Below are 17,475 nucleotides of genomic sequence, written 5' to 3' on the forward strand. Positions count from 1 at the left end.
ATAGGCCTAGTAAAAAAAAACCGATAATCAATATGTGGCGGTCAGCGATGATATTGAGGTGGGCCCCCAGAAATAAATCCATGTATGGGATCACTGTACTGTTCAGCTGCACTATCTGTGGCTTCACTGTCCTCTCTGTTTAATCTTTCACCCATGAACCGGGCTGTGGCATCTTCCTCTTCCCGGTCTGAGCGTCTGTGGCCCTGGTACTAGTGCCACTACAGAACTAGTCCGTTACGTTTATTACATTTACTTGCATTTCAGTTAAACTCAGCTCAGCTTTTCTGCTGATTTTCTGTTGTAGCTCGTTTTCCAGCTGTCAGTGTCACTGTGGTGTGTGAGTGAGATGGATGGGGTGTGGCAAAGGGCTGCCAATAGACTAACAGGGGAGAACCTTTATTTATTAGTAAAAAGGTATAGACTAAGGAAGGCAGCCCACCGGCCTCGATACTCCAGATGGCCAGACCACTACTGGTTGGTAGCATGGAACTCTCAATCAAAGGGTTTTGTAATCAGTTCCCACATTGGGTGGATATTTATTTTATCCTCTTCAACAAAGAAAAATTCACTTCAAAACCACATCCCAACTGTCAAGTATGGTGGAGGGGGAATCATGGTTTGGGGCTGCTTTGCTGCCTGACATTTCGCAAGAGAATGTAAGGTCATCTGTCCGCCAATTGAAGCAGATAACGGTGATGCAACGGGACAACGACCCAAAACACAGAAGTAAATCAACAACAGAATGGCTTCAGGAGAACAAAATACACAAGTCCTGACCTCAACCCGAGTGAGATGCTGTGACCTCAAGAGAGCGATTCACACCAGACATCCTAAGAATCTTGCTGAACTGAAACAGTTTTGCAAAGAGGAATGGTCCACAATTCCTCTTGTTGTTCAGGACTGATCTGAAGCCACAGGAAACTGCTGCCAACCAGTTATCAAAATCAAGGGTTCACATTATTTTCTAACCCTGCACTGTGAATGTTTACACAGTGTGTTCAATCAAAACATGAAACATAACTGTTTGTGTGGAGTTAGTTTAGGCAGATTGTGTTTGTCTGTGACTTAGATGAAGATCAGATCACATTTTATGACTACTTTATCCAGAAATCCAGGTAATTCAAAACTATCACATGCTTTTTTTCTTGCAACTATACACACACACACGAAATAATATAATATATATTAATATACATGTTAAACTTTATTTTGTTTATATTAATTATCTGCTCAAACAAGAGCAAAGGAAAAGCTATCTTGCATCACCTTTGGTGTTGATCAGGAAGTCAGACGTTATTAGGCAATGCAAACTCCTCTTAGCTTCCGCTGCAGGCCGGGCGTGTCGATACTATTGCTGACTTTTATACACTAGACATGTGTAACTTTTTTTACAGAGGTGCCCAAATATTGTATCATCCTCAGTAAAACTTCCTCACCAGATAAATTTTTTAAAACTGTATATTCTAAATGTGTATTGTTGACTTTTAAGTTATTTAACAAGCATTTCATAAATGATGGGTTGTATAAAACGACAGGAGCCTGTTGCATCAGAATGTATTTATTAAAAATGAAAACAAATTCTTGACAGATACAAGTGAAAAACAGTGAAAGAGGAGCTTAAAAACAGTGCTTTTTGGGCTAAGCCTATAGAGTATGTACAATTAAACTTTCATTATGTGCGAGCAGTAACATTCTTCTGTGGTGCATTTGAGTAGGTCAATGATTGTAAGGAAGCAAATTACATATCATCATAATATTAAAAATTATCCTTTAAATAGCTTACTTGCTGTCACATCCTGCACTGACTGCATTCAGCACAACATGCAGATTTCACTCGCCTGGATTAGTGCACGTGTGACCATGCCCTAAGGCGGGTTTATCTGTGATCATGTGATCCGTTAGGGTTCTTGCGACTGGTCACTGTCGAGTACGTGACATCCGTTTTGACCAATCCTGTCCTTCCTTGGCCAGAGGGGCGGGGATTGTTTGCATGCTTCAGGCTGGAATAGTGCAAAGACACATCCTGCAGAGACAGAACACGAATCAAACTGCAGGGTCAACAGCTCGCTGCAGGAAATAGATGAAACCTTCAGTCACATCAGAATCAGACTCTGTTATTTTGTATTTTGCTGCCTAACAACAAAGATAGTAAGAGAAAAGAAAAAACAAGTACTGCAAAAATCTATTAAAAATATATACTATAGTTTGAATATATTTGAAAAAATGTAAAGCATATATGTTTTCAAAATTAAAAGAGCTGCAGAGTGTTTAAAACAAAGAGGATGTAATGTTCACAGCATGAAGCATGAAGCATGAAGCATGAGAACATGTGCATTAACGTAAAGCATTTAGAGTCCATGAGACGAGAGCAGAACCAGAACAATTTCTTAATCTTTTATTCTTATCATTTTAGAGTGGCCTTTTATTGTGGCCAGCCTAAGGCCTTTTATTGTGGCCAGCCTAAGGCACACCTGTGCAATACCCATGCTGTCTGTTCAGCATCTTGATATACTACACATGTGAGGTGGATGGATTATCTCGGCAAAGGAGAAGTGCTCACTAACACAGATTTTGACAGATTTGTGAACAATCTTTGAGAGAAATAGGCCTTTTGTGTACATAGAGAAAGTCTTAGATCTTTGAGTTCAGTTCATGATGAATGGGAGCAAAACCAAAAGTGTTGCGTTTATAATTTTGTTCAGTGTATATTGTATATTAAGCCGGTCACGTAAGTTACAGCAACTAAGAGTGTTCGGTAAAACAACTCTAAATACAAATTGAACGTTACGAAGCACTTTGACATAATACCGGTGGTACACATGATAGTAATATAGGTCGTGTTAGCTGGTGAAGTAATGTGGAAAGCCATCACGTTACAACTATAGTATTTTGCACCGGGTAACGTTAGCAACGGTTGTTTTGTGCTGTTAGTGGACTGCATTTCTTTAGCTGGCGGGTTGTCATGTATTTAGAGAAAGGCTCTTGCATGCAGTTTCAACCTGACCAGATACCGTCAAGAATAGTGGCTGTACCAGCAACAGAGAAGACAGGCTTGTTGTTCATTTTCTAAGTGAGGCTTCAGCCCGTCAAAAAGTGATTTATTGAAAGACTACATATAGCCTCTTTAAGTAGATTTTAAGAAGATTTAGTTTAAAGGCACAATCTGTATGCTTTTGTGGCATACGAGTTGATATCAGACCTTTTTCAATTTTATTTTTGGTACTTAAAGTATAATTTAATGCTAATACTTTTGTACAACTTTGAATGCAGAAGTTTCAAGAGTATTCACATAATATTTATAGCTTGTGGTATTTCTACTTTTACTTAAAGAGGTGGTATTATGCTCATTTTCAGGTTCAAAATCTTATTCAGGGATTGTACCAGAACAGGTTTACATGGTTTCATTTTCAAAAAACACCATAGTTTTTGTCATACTGCACATTGCTGCAGCCTTCATCCTGTGTTGAAGGCTTCGTTTTAGCTATGGATTGATGCATCTTGTTTCTAAATGATCTTTGTCAGGAGTTGCACATGCGCAGTTCCTAGTTAAATACTACTAGCCAATCAGAAGCAGAGAAAGGCGGGTCAGTGAGAAACCGACCAGCTCGGCAACATGGACTGGAGCGAGAGTTTCAGAGTGGGGAGTTATTAATCTGTAACAAAAGGATCTTTCATCTATAAAGTTTTAACTGAGCTCTGTCTCTACATCACAGGAACAACTTTATGTCCACTGACTGCCTGGAGGGTAGCTAGTGTTTGGAAGAGGGAGGAGAGCTGTGTGCTGCAGCTCACTGTTTTTCCACCGCTGTTTTTGAGGGCTTGTCGGAGTAGCCCCTCGGCGAGCATTATGGCACGTATTTACTTGTGACATCACAAGAAAGGGAAGTAAAGGCTGGACTACAAGTGAGCTGTTTTCAGTTAAGAGCAGAGTTTTCTGTGGGAGATGGGAACTCCCTTTGGGCTGGACTTTGACCTTTTTTACTTTGCAAACCTGTTACATGCACAAAAAAGGAATATAACTCAATAAAGGAGAGGGGAAAAGCCAAAAACCATAATACCACCTCTTTAAGTAAAAGATGTGTCTTGCACTCCTGCTTTTAGCCAACAGTTAGCAGTAAAATTGGGATTACTAATGCTGTTTTTCCAAAATAAGAAAAGGACAGATGAAAGAAAGAAAAAGGAACATTACATTAGTGATAATTTATGAGTTTCTCTCATGTTATAAGTTATATCTTTACATGGAAACTAATATATTTAGTGGAGAAAGAGCAGAGCTGTTTTTGTGTTTAATAGAAAATAAATCACCATCACCATCTACTGACCTCTGTGACCCTCAGACTCGAGTTGCTTCTTACTGAATTACAGCAGCAAACAGCTGGTTTACCTGCAGAGAAAGGAGAAATAGTGTCAGGATGACCTGAGCTGCGGTCAGCAGTTAAAATTTAACACCAAGAATTCAACAACTGCCAAACAGGTCCAGCAGCATTTCATTCAATCTGAATCCAGCATTGACTCTAGCAACAAATATGAATCATTTTGAAACCTTTACTGAAGGACTGAGCAAAATGAATGAATGAATGAGGTAATTTAATCTGTGTCCTGGATAAACAACCAAAACAGAAGCCCAGCCCTCAGAGCAGAGTAGAGCAAGCTGGGACCTTTAGTAAGTGACTCACAGTCAGGAAGTGAAAGTAAAAGTAAAAAAAGTAGTAAAATTGAAACTAGAGCGAGTCGTTTGTGTCGGAGCAGCTGGCAGAAAGTGACTTCGACCTCTTATTTTTCTACCTTTACTTCAAGAAACAAACTCAGAAAAGAGAGTTTTTCTCTCTAAGGGAAGAGGAAACTTTCTGCTGCCTCTCTGCTGCCTCCCTCTTCCTCGCAGCACCATGCCGGACATTAAGCTGTGTTTGGAGGCCCTGTCTGCTCTCTCCGGCTGCAACGTCGAGCAGACCAGCGGAGCCTCCCAGCTCACCCCGCAGGACTTTATCAACATCGTGGCTCTCAGGGAGTTTTACAAGCAGGAGGGGTTTAAGGAGCTGGAGTACCCCAGTTTAGGGAAATTGTCCGTGCAGGACCAGGACTGTGAGGACATATACAGCTCCCCCCTAACTCTGACAGAAGGCCCCTCCACCGCCGGGCCGGAGCAGAGCCTCAGAACCACGGTGAAGATCAACCCTCAGGACTTCTTCCATCCTCAGTACGACTACGACTTCACCAAGATAAAGGTGAGTTCATAAAGCTGAGATGAGGTGGCGCACATCTTACATAACACTGAATCTCTTTGTTAACTTTCTTGTGTAGAATAAAGTTGAAATGAGTCGGTATAAAGGTATAAAAGAACAAAGGCTGCAAAATGCTTGCACCATTCACACACACACGCAATAAAGTTAATACAGTGTTTGGTTAGTAATCACTTGTTTGGATATAATGAAATGAAGGGAGTGGGGTTGAATGAGTGAGGGAGGAAGTGAATAAGGAAGTGGGTGGGGTTGGGGTAGGGTGAGGAAGTGAGTGAGGAAGTGAGTGTGGAAGGGACTGAATGATGAAGGAAGTGAGTGAGTGAGTAAATAAAACAGTTGATATTATGACCGACTGACAGATCAGAACTGATGCAGCGCATATTGTCATTAGCATGTAGCATATTAGCATTTTCTTGCAAGTGGCTCCAGGTCTGACCCTGTCGACCCCTCTGTCCATTTCCAGGACGGCGACACCAAGTTCACGCGTGGTAACGAGCAGTACATTCGTCCCTGTGGGTGGAACCGGGCCGCCCTGCGGGTCGTGCAAAAATATGATGGCGGGGACACCTGGCTCGGGACGGGGAAGGACGCCTGGCCTGTCTCCTACAACGGACACAACATGGACGGCTCCCTCGGCATCATCCTGACCCGTGACAAGAGTGTCGTCGAAGAGCCAAAGTTTCTGGATGTCGCTGCAGCGTCTCTGGTCGCCGGGGAGACGAGGGGCAGAGGGGTGTACTCCACGCCAGACATCAAGATGGCGGAGAAGTATTGCAAGAAGTTTAAGTCCAAAGTGGATGGGAAGACGTACAAAGTGGTTCTTCAGAACCGCATCAACCCAGAGAAGAGGACAAAGTGCCAGAGAGAAGACATCTGGTTGGTCTACATCCCTGAAGGCTTTAACGACGTCCAGACGAGGGCCATCGTGCAGGAGTCCATCCGACCGTACGGGCTGCTGCTGATGCAGGCGTGAATCGAGCTCTGGGGAAACCTCTTCAGAGTTTTCTGGGAAATAAATATATAGCTTGAAGTTTTCTTGATTATCAACAAACAACCTCACAAAGACATCACACTTAATCCACTTGATCAAGTAAATGTCACTGAAGAGGTTGGGAACTTTCTCCTACTTCACTGACTTGGGACCTTGTGCTGAACTACTGTGCCTTCACCTGCTTTATTTTCACTTTCATGTTTAAACGAGATCTGTGTCAATCAGTTTCACTTTGGGGGATTTGTTTAACATATAGTTGTTGTAACTAATAGAAAATACAAATAAAATGCTCATGGGATTTTTGTTTCATCAGCAGCGTTAAAAACAGTTTATTTCTCTCTGTGATGTCTTCAAATGTAAGAAAAGACTGTAGGAATGAGTCCCTTTGCATCTGACAGCTTGATTATGCTGCCATCTAATGGAATATTAAGTAGTTCTGATAACAAGCTTTGACTGTTATGAGCGTAATGACATTGAATTAGTCTAGTTTCCATTTAAAAAGAGAATGTTACCGATTGTAATTGTTACTTATTTTTTTTCCTCTTCCTTATTGACCATAATTGAACAATAATTAAAGTTGCTGGATGATCAGTACCTGGTGAACTGTTTTTTTTGTTGTAGCACATGTTCAGGTGCACAGAGGAGGAAGAGAGAAAGAAATTAATTTCACCTCTGAACAGTTAGACTCTGAAGTGAAAATGTTATGAGATATGAAGTTCACTTGATACTTTTCTTGGGTAAAAGTATGTGTTACTATTACAGACTATAGACTAACTAACACTGAAATATTCACTATGTTATTTTCAGAGTAGAAGTTTTACAGCGTCTTTTTGTGTTAATTGTGATGATTCAACTTTGATCTTTGGAACTAACTTTGACTTTTAACACATTCTCCTTTCAGAAAGCAGATATGCTTTAGCAGATTTATTTATTTTTATTTCACTTCACTTGAATAACTACGCAAACGGAGCTAATTATAGTTTAACACACAATAATATAATATACACTGAACAAAATTATAAACCCAACACTTTTGTTTTTGCCCGCATTCATCATGAGTTGAACTCAAAGATCTAAGACTTTTTCAACTTACACAAAATACCTATATCTCTCAAATATTGTTCACAAATCTGTCAAAATCTGTGTTAGTGAGCACTTCTCCTTTGCCGAGATAATCCATCCACCTCACAGGTGTGGCATATCAAGATGCTGATCAGACAGCATGGGTATTGCACAGGTGTGCCTTAGGCTGGCCACAATAAAAGGCCTTAGGATGGTCACAATAAAAGGCCACTCCAAAATGTGCAGTTTCACTGTATTGGGGGGTCTGGAAACCAGTCAGTATCTGGTGTGACCACCATTTGCCTCACGCAGTGCAACACATCTCCTTCGACTTGATCAGGTTGTTGATTGCGCCCAGTGGAGTGTTGGTCCACTCCTCTTCAACAGCTGTGCGAAGTTGCAGTCAGGTCGAGACCCCGATGAGGACGATGGGCCTGCAGATGAGCTTCCCTGAGACAGTTCCTGACAGTTTGTGCAGAAATTCTTTGGTTATGCAAACCGATTGTTGCAGCAGCTGTCCAGCGGGCTGGTCTTAGACGATCTTGGAGGGGAAGCTGCTGGATGTGGAGGTCCTGGGCTGGTGTGAGGCCGGTTGGATGTACTGCCAAATTCTCTGAAATGCCTTGTGAACAATATTTGAGAAAAATAGGCTTTTTGTGTACATAGAGAAAGTCTTAGATCTTTGAGTTCAGCTCACGACGAATGGGGACAAAAACAAAAGTGTTGCGTTTATAACTTTGTTCAGTGTATATATTCACCTTGATTTTGGATTTTATGCGCTCAAACAGCATGCTGAAAGAAATGGTGTAAGAAGTACTCCGATCTATTACTGAAATAAAAGAAGCAACACCACAGTGTAGAAATATTCTGTTACAAGTAAATTTAAGTTAAAGTACTATCATCAAAGTATAGAAAGAAGCAAAAATAGCACTAATCATGCAGAGTGGCACATTTCAGAATCAGATAAATATACTGTAGACACTATTAGTAGTATTATTATAGATATAATGAGTAGTAGTATGACTTTCATGTTGCAGCTGCAAGCATAAGCACTACCTGCTTGCAGCATCTGGCCACAAGCAGAGGACAAACAGCATTTAAAGCAAGAAGACTGTTCTCTGCAGTGGCCTTAAAAGCTTGAGTTCACATGGGAGTACCACAAAAGTTGAATATAAGTACACAATAGTAGATATATAATTAGCAAATTCATGTAGGTAAAATAAAGTTTTACCACAACAATATATTTCTGAGTAATTCATCTATAATATTTAATTAAAATGTCTTAGTTTATTATATTTTGCATGAATAACTTGAATTTGCAAAGTAACTAGTAACAGAAAGTATAAAGTAGCATAACATGGAATTACTCAAGTAAAGTAGTACTTGAGTAATTGTAATTGCTTTCCACCGCTGGGTGGTGACACAGACCTAATCTTAACCTAAACTTAATTCTCACTTTAATACCAAGAGTTAAAGTTTGAAGAAGTGTCCAAACATGCCGTCTCTCTCACTGTCTAAACTTTTGGTCCTCCAAAAGATAGAGTAGAGGACACAACCAACTTCACACCTGTGCACAGGTAGACTCCAGCGATGAAAACAAAACAGAGGGGGAGTAAGGCTGGAAGAACACAGATCCCCAGACTCCAACACGGCTGCCTGGCTGGCTCCCCGTCAGCTCCTGGAAACACAGAACACAGGAACAGTTCACTGACTGATTGATTTAGTTTTTGACCTCTGGTCTTTCTTAAGATGTCCGATATTAAACATTCTGGAAATATATGTCAGCTTCATCCGGAGTGGGGAGACAAGCTCCAGCTGGGGAAAACACTAGGCTACTCTTTATCATTTTCCTGTGAACCACAACAACAGTCAGAATTTGTCTGGCCGGTTTGAAACCAAATGAAAGGTTGTTTTAATTCACCTGCAACCTTCGACACTCCATGTGAAACATGCAGATATCAAATGCAGAAGGGCTTCAAATTACTTTATTATTCTGCATGTCACCTGATCATCCAGTGAAGAGAGGAGAAGTTGGATAATAATGAGATGAAGTCCTGCCCCATTGACATCATGCTAACCACTGATCTCAAATAGACTCTTTCCTTTACTTAGTCTTTCTAAAGATCTTAAATAAAAAGAAAAACTGGTATCGACTTCTTACAGTAACACACACCGGAACATTGTCAAATGAAGCTGGGCGTTGACTTTTAATGGTTCTTCAAACAATGACTTTTCATCTTTGTTTAGAAGGGTATTTAGGGGGGAAATCATGCATGAAGTTCAAGTTATCACATCTAAAACTTTGTACAGACATTCATGTTCCCCAGATGACGAGTCCTACTGACTTTGGTGATCCTCTGACTTTCCCTCTAGCGCCACCAACAGGTTGACAATTAGTGAAATGTGTCAACAACAATTGGATGAATTGCAGTAATTTGGTGATTTCTTCACGTTTCCTCCAGCACCATCATCAGATCAAATGTTTGCTCAATACTTTTCTTTATGGTGATGACCTGCAAACTGTGAGCTTAAAGCACTGCTGTATTCGTCTTGCATGCATTTCTAATACTGAAGAAGCTTTTTCTCCTGCTAAAGTACAATCCTTCAGTTGTCCTTCTGTTCATTGTGAATTATTTGTATTCATCATCCTCCTCAGAGATAAACTGTCTAAATTCAGCTAAAATCTCATTTAAAACTTATTTATAAATAAGTAAATGACTTTCTTACCATCCACAGCCAGATGAATTCCTCTGTTAACACAAACTCCTCCTTCACACTGCCCCGTGCAGAAATACAGCCCGGCATCCTTCTGCTCCACCTCCAGGATCTCCAGACCGACCTGGCCGCTCTCCAGATCTCCCTGTTTGTTGATGCGGCTGTCTGCGGAGTGGAACTCGACTGTTTCTACTCCCAGTTTACCTAATGTAACCGTCAGCAGAGGCTGCAGCTGATCTGAGTGCAGAAAGTACCAGGTGATCGTGCTGCTGGACGTCAGGTTGCAGGTCAGCGAGGCGTTCTGCCCAGCCTGGACCAACAGGGCAGAGCGGAGAACGGGTGAGGCTGAAGACAGGTGACACGCTGCAACACCTGAGGAGGGTAAAGACAGGTGAGGAGGAAGGTCAGACCGGAGTAACCGTGGCTGATTTCACTCAAGGGCTTCACTTTGAGTTGAAAAGTGGTGCATGATACACTTGGATCACGAGAAATGACGATGCACGAGTACAAGAGGTGAAGATTTTTAACACTATTTTAAAGAAATATGAAATGCTGAAAGGGGCCTCTGGGGGTCCCAGAAAATTGGAGCATTAAAGACTTAATTTCCTGCATTCTGGAGACATTTTCTGCTCCAATTTATGGTGGAAATGTCTGCATTTATTCATAAATACAAAAATATAACAGAATACAATGCAGTAATGCAGCTTTTTGTTTCTTCCATATTTAAATTGCACTGCATGTTTTCTTGTTGTGCAAACAAATCATTCTCAAAGCCTTTTCATTTGTTAGTCACCTTTTTTGGTGCAGGCTATTTTCAGAACATTTTTAACAAATGTTTTTCAAAAAGTGGTGGGGACATGTCCCCAGCGTCCCCAGTGTAAAGGACACCTATGATTTCCTTTAGAGGACTTGACTTAAAGGGGTCCCAATTTAAATCTGATGAGCCACACAAAGATTAAAGGAATAAGAAACATCAGGAAATATGTTTCTGATATTCTGTGCTGAGGACACATTTCCGTCAGTACCAAAACACTATTGAGGTTTGATCCCCAGCCCGACGTTGCATGCAGCTCAACCCACTGAACCCGAGGAGTCAGCATCCAATGTGGAAACATTTTGCTTTCCTGCACACAGTGAATCAAACTAAGTATATTTACCAAGTACCATACTTGCTTTAGTCAAGTCTCTTCTTTTCACGCTACTTTCTACTTCTATTCCACTACACATCAGTGGGAAATATTCAGTATTTATTTAATATTTAATACTTTTTATTTCAAAACAAGTATCTGACAGCATTAGTAACCAGTCACTTTACAAATTAAGATGTTTTTCATACAAAAATAAACTACATCACAGTTACTACTAGCTAATACTCAAGTAGAGCTGAAACAGTCGCTGAATGGAGATAATCAGCAGATTGATCCACAATAAAAAGAATTATTAGTTGCAGTCAGATACAAAATAGTTAAAAATGAGCTCCACCTCGACAACGACAGCAGTAACGTCCTGCTTTTATACACGAGGAATAATAATCTAATGATGTCACAGGGGAGTTTAACTTTTAACTTTAAGGTACTTTCATACTTTTAAGTATCATTGCAGGAATATTACTTGTACAGAGTATTTTTACATCTGGATTAGATACATTTAGTTATTTAAATTAAATATAGTTTTTCAGGAAATATCCATAGAAAGGGTGATCAAAGCAACAAAGGCTAAATAAAAACTACAAGAATAAAGCAAAGACCAAGAAAGTGCTGAGCTGTGTGAGGAAGCAGGATGCAGATTGTAATTTATTAGATTAAATGAAATCTTGAACATCTTGCGAATACTTCATTTCTGGTGACCTACATCTCTGACCCGAGTGGATCTCCAATTCATTAATGAGAGGAGAGCTTTCTGCTGACACAGTTCCAGTTCCACAGAAATAAATCAGTGAGAAGGTTAAAGACAGATTCTATGATGGATCTGTAGAATAGCACCATTTGGTGTCTGTCAACATTAAAAACATTTAACCTCGGCAGATAAAACAGCCTTTGCAGTCCCTTCTTGTCCTTTAACAGTCTGGGGAGGTGGAAGTCAATAACATTTATCTTTGGTTTTGGAAATAATCACTGTGCAAAAGGCCAATGACTCTGTTCCATGAAGCAACAACTGTGTCATCTGCAGATTTAACAATGTGCCTGTCTGTCCTATTAGTATTACTGTAGTGAAGGATCTGAATACTTCATATAATCCAACTGAGCCTAAAGCAAAAGTCTGTCCCAGTGCAGAGCAGGACTGAGCGGACCGGTTGCAACACAGACAAACCCATAGGACAGGCACAGGTCTCAGCTTGTTTTCTTTCAGTTTAGATTTTACATTTTCAGGTGTGACTTCACCACCACCACCACCACCACCACCTGATCCATGACTTAGACACATAGACAAAACAAACACAACCAGACATAATAAAACATTAACCTTCTAAGTTAAGCCTTATCTTATCCTAAAAACCCTTGAATTTTTCCCACACAGTCGCCAACCTTGAAACTCAAGTGTCACGCCCTTGAATTTGATACCTAAAGTGAAGCCTGGTGCTCTGCCCTGCATTTAAATCAGAAAATATAAATATAAATTAACTTACAAAGCAAAGAGAGGATCCATGTGAGACCTGCCATAATCTAGGAAAACACTGTGGAGGTTTTGTTGTGCAGCTGCAGGAGCAGGAGGTCTGGCCAGTTCACTAAAGTGAACAAAGTGTTTTAGTGGGAGGAAGTGTGTGGGGATTTTATTATGCATTAGAAAAACAGTAGAGACCACCAACAGCGTCTTAGTTGGGCCAGAAAACGGAAGACTGATGATTTTCCACTTACACAGCAACCACACACACTTCTCTTGAAGACAGGGCTGAAACTGATTAACGTAAGCTGCAGTCCTTAGGTTTCGTTTCTGCGGAGAACAATCAACTCACATGCTTATGTCAGACCAACAGGAAGTCCTTCAAAATAAAAGCCCCACAAAATGTCCCTACACTCTTTGTTGGAAGAAAGGGACTACATTTACATTTGATGGGGCCACATAGAGAATTGCCCTCAATCACTTAATTATTAAGTTTTATTAAGAAATAATAATAATAAAAATACAAAAATATAAGCTTGGACCAGGATACAGTAGGTAAAATGAATGTCAGTAAACAAACAAACAAACATAAAATAAATAATGCCTCTTTTTTAGATTTGAAGCCTGACAGCTGAGTTCAGAACAGTTTGTGGCCGGTCAATAACTTTATGCTCATATTGTTTCTTATTCTCACCTTGCGAGCCGGGCTACAAGGACTTTTATTTTGTTAAACACACACAGGAAATCGAAACTTAGAGCGTGGCAGGTGAAGAACGGGGATCCCAGCTGATTGTAAACAGACATCACACAGAACTTGGAGCGGAGAGAAGAGGACTGAACTAAGTTTCCGAACAGAAGACATCATGAAAACCGTCAGAAAACGACACCGGTAAGAAACAGCACGCGTTATGTTTTCCTTCACATTGAGTTGGAGTATTTACACCTGTTTTATTTATATTGCCTATGTATATATTTTTTTACATAGTCCCTTAACTAGATGCAGAATTTTTTTTTTTATACATATGGCGGTAAATACGCGTCCAGGCTGCAGGTTGAACATACCTGCAGAATAAAAGGTGCATGCAGGGTCATTCAGGTCACTGCAGCAGGAATCTGTCTCGTTGTGCAAACTGCAACCAAGCGGACACCCTGCGGACACCTGCGGTTTCGTTACTGTGGAAACCAACACTTATCTAGAAACGAAACATAACCTTCGCATTCAATTAGATGCAATTATCCTCACCAGGGCAGTGATGCCAATTAAGCTTCAAATTACAAGACAATAATAAAAAGCAAATAATAAGAAATAGTCACAGGCTACATTTGTTAATTCAGTATGAAGTCTGCTGAAACACAGATGTTGAATGTACAGAAATGCCTGAAGCAACAGAACACAGCTTCAGACCTAAAGTCAATATTAAAACTCTCACTGGCTCGTGACTCCTGTTTTAAAGCTCTGACATAAACATGATTTTAGCTTCAGTTTTTAAATATGAATCAGTCAGACATCTGCTGCGCAGAAAAGTTGGAAACTTCAAATATTAAATACAAGTGTATATTTTCATAACGTCTCTTATTCTGGATTATTTAGGCGGAATTATTCATTTTTTCCATTTAAATACAAAAAATTCCACACAAAAAAAATTTAACTCTCTAATCCCTAAATCTTACATCCTTTAAAACAAACTTAAATTAATAATGTGTCCTAATTCAATCCCATAAAAACTCATATAAAAGCTTTTTTATTTGTTAGATTATGAAAAGGAGAAGTGGGTGTGGTCTGTTGCCATAGACTTATTGCTGGTTTCTTTTCTCATGAATCCTCTGATTCTTTTAGGTTCTTCATAAAGCTACTGCTGTGTTTCCTGGTTGGCAGTTTAGTTGGTGAGTAACACACACACACACACACACATACACACACACACACACTGTTGTGCTGTAACACCTGATGTTCAGTCTGTTCTGTAGAAACAGGGACAACATGTTGTAAGGTTTTAGAGATCAACGCTGCTAAAACACAGATAAAAATGCGATATATGAAAGTGCAACTAGACTCTAAATGATAAATCACACCTTGTAGATATCGTTCCAGTTGCATTTGCTATTCTCCCCAGATGCAGATCTGAATTAAAAATCAAAACATTTTGTATGAAAATAGCACATTTTGAGTGCAGTCATGTCAGAGGGTTGTTTGAGGACTTCATGACCGTGTTAAGAACCAAAGTTAATTTTTGACCTTGAAAATAAAAATTTGCCACAACAATCCCAACTCAAGGTCCACGTGCAAGCTTTTCCAGAGCTTTCAACCGTCTCTCACACTGATATTCAACCGTTATGTCCAAGAGTGGAGTTTGATGCCTGGCGTTTGATCCAGCGTAATCGAGAATTTGCTTTTGAAGTCGTAACAGCTTCCGAGCTTGCATGTCAACAGATCAATCTCCATGACAACTACGCAAACTCCTCCCACTGATGAAGACCGTGTGATATGACTGAAGGACCTGGAACATGCTAGTAAGTGGAGCTTGAGTTGGGATTTCTTTTTTTGTCAAAAGTGCTAGAGAATATTTCTCTCTCTCTCTTTGTAACCGAAATCTCGATCACACCAAAAATGGTAGTAGACCTATGACAATGTGAACTTGTGTTTTACAAAAAGAGAACCAAATGTCTCTCTGGTGGAACTGATAACAACTCATAGACATCTGAAACATAACCAGAGGCCCGAACTGAGAGTTTCAGCAGACCTGCAGAGTTTGTTCCAGATAAATGGAGCACAAAAAGTGAACGCTGCTTCTCCAGGTTTGGTTTGGGGACAGAAAGCAGACCAAAGCAAAGCAGTAGTACTAGTATGTTTTTTAACATCTTAAAGGACGTCTATTTTCTCTTTCACTGCCTCGCTCCTCTCCAGACTCCTCTTCGCTGTCCTCTGCCAGCCATTTCCAGTCTGTCATCTCCACGGTGGGAGACAAGGTGGTTCTTCCCTGCAGCTGGAAGCCACGTCTGGGGGAGGTGGCCCCGTCCGCCTGCCACATCCAGTGGAGGACCCCGGTCGAGGCCGTGTTCGAGCTGTGGGGAGAGCAGATGTGGCAGGCGGAGGTGTTTGAGGGCCGGGTGGAGGTTCCTAAGGAGAAGCTCGGGTCCGGGGATTGTTCCCTGATCATCAGCGACGTCCAGATCGGCGACACGGGGAGATACGAGAGCTTCATGGTGGTGGATGGAGGGAGGTCCGCAAAAACCAGGGTCTTCATTCAGAGCGTCAAGCTGTCCGTGTTTGGTTAGTTCGGTTTTGTTCCACTTTCTCTTCTGTTTACTGATTTGTTATAATATCGTCTTGATGTTTCTCCTCCTTTAATCTCATCTCCTTTTCTCAAGTCATTTCTTTTTATTCGTCTATTTCTGTATATTGTCAATTTTTCTCATCTCATCCTTCCTCCATTGCTCTCCTTTATCGTTTCTTCTCTCTTTCCTGGCACATCATGTTTTCTCCTCTACACTCATATCTCATGTGTTTTTAACCGCCCCCCTTTCCAGTCTCTCTAACCTCAAATTAAATAATCTTTTTCCTCTTGACTCATTGTTCGTTTTCATTCCACTTTGGTAAACTTTTCATTCTGGTCTTTCATCTAACGTCTTCGCACGTCTCGTTTGTATTTGTCTATAACAATGCTGTTTTCTTTTTCTCAGACCACAAATCCTTTCAGTCTCACGGTCCAGGTCAGGACTTAGTTCTGGATCTCCACACACGTCACTCTGTGAGAGTGGTCTTCCAGGGCAGGTGAGCTGAACATTCACGTCCTCCGTCCTTTTCTCACATGTGCTCCAATCTTTTCTCTCCTCTTCATTTCTTCTTTTCACACTTCACCTACTCTCATCTCTAATTACGTGTCTCGTCTCCATTATTTGCATCAAATAAAAGCAAATTACAGGCTGCCTGCAGTTATGAGTCACGCTATGACGTCTGCTTACAGAATAGAAGCTGAATACAGACAGATTCGTGGGTTTAGGAAAACAAAAGACTACGTAGGAGAATTTTCCAAAGTAGGTAGCTCTTCTTGTGTACCATAAACACATTTATTAATTATTAATTATTTTAAAGACGTCAGTCATTAACAATCAGTCTTTTGCTGGGACATTTACTGTTTGTTTTAAGCTCCACAACAGGATGTTTATACATGTTTCAGAGCTGAAACAGAACATTTAATCAGCCACCAGCTGGCAGCTGTTTTGTCTACGTGATCACTTTTGTTGCTCCTATATAACCGCTGTGCATTCAGTTGTGAAAGGTCAAGATATTGTTATTGCTGAGCAGAATGTTTTAAATTTTCCAAACAATTACAATCAAAGTAGATTTATTTTTTTTTATGTACAGTGAGGACATTTGAAAAGCAGTGTTGATATCAGGTGGTTGTTATTTTGACTTTGTTTGGTGCAACTGTTTGCCCTTCATGATAAATCTGATGTTTTGTTGCAGCAACAGTTATGTCAAGGTCAAAAGACTCAGATGTTTCAACACCAATTCAGCATTGCGCAGATCGACAGTAATAGCTCTGCACACCCCCCTGATTTTCATGCCAAAGTTAAACTAAATTGAACTGACCTCAAAAACGCATGTTAAATGGGATAACTTCACTGTAGACATGGATGAAGGAAGAGGTCATTGTGCGGATCGCTGAATTGGCTTGAGACAAAAGATGTCAAGAACTGCAGGAAATATCAGGGTGAAAAAAAACGATGCTATGGTTAAATCTACGCACTCCCTCACAGAAAGTACAGAAACTACTCATTCTTGTGCGTTTCGTCTGAATCCCTCATCAGATGGTCTCTCAGAAAATGAAAGTAAAGTCGTCTTTAACGTTTATAATTCTGCCT

The 17,475-nt window shown here is 40.4% G+C and overlaps 3 protein-coding genes across 3 annotated transcripts in view; 2 read left to right on the forward strand and 1 right to left on the reverse strand.

Annotated features, from left to right (window-relative positions):
• Positions 1–1,542: 1,542 nt before the first annotated feature.
• Positions 1,543–12,920, reverse strand: LOC123976434. Its single transcript, XM_046058613.1, has 6 exons — positions 12,864–12,920; positions 12,635–12,733; positions 10,021–10,380; positions 8,861–8,971; positions 4,323–4,384; positions 1,543–2,023 (listed from the first exon to the last, which is right to left on the reverse strand). Exons 2-6 carry the CDS (start codon positions 12,666–12,668, stop codon positions 1,877–1,879), a joined length of 714 nt encoding a protein of 237 aa, XP_045914569.1. The 5' UTR covers positions 12,669–12,733; positions 12,864–12,920; the 3' UTR covers positions 1,543–1,876.
• Positions 4,698–6,825, forward strand: LOC123976432. Its single transcript, XM_046058611.1, has 2 exons — positions 4,698–5,225; positions 5,704–6,825. The coding sequence occupies exons 1-2, from the start codon at positions 4,887–4,889 to the stop codon at positions 6,211–6,213; spliced, it is 849 nt and encodes a 282-aa protein (XP_045914567.1). The 5' UTR covers positions 4,698–4,886; the 3' UTR covers positions 6,214–6,825.
• Positions 12,921–13,361: 441 nt separating the features above from the next.
• The window catches only part of lgals17 (galectin 17), a 7,087-nt gene continuing 2,973 nt past the window's right edge, over positions 13,362–17,475 (forward strand). Inside the window, exons 1-4 of the mRNA XM_046058612.1 lie at positions 13,362–13,498; positions 14,447–14,493; positions 15,515–15,880; positions 16,291–16,381. Coding sequence (XP_045914568.1) covers positions 13,473–13,498; positions 14,447–14,493; positions 15,515–15,880; positions 16,291–16,381 — 530 coding nt within the window. The 5' untranslated portion in view covers positions 13,362–13,472. The remainder of the gene's footprint in view (positions 13,499–14,446; positions 14,494–15,514; positions 15,881–16,290; positions 16,382–17,475) is intronic.

Source organism: Micropterus dolomieu, linkage group LG09 (genome assembly GCF_021292245.1).
Source record: "Micropterus dolomieu isolate WLL.071019.BEF.003 ecotype Adirondacks linkage group LG09, ASM2129224v1, whole genome shotgun sequence".
Taxonomy (NCBI): Eukaryota; Metazoa; Chordata; class Actinopteri; order Centrarchiformes; family Centrarchidae; genus Micropterus; species Micropterus dolomieu.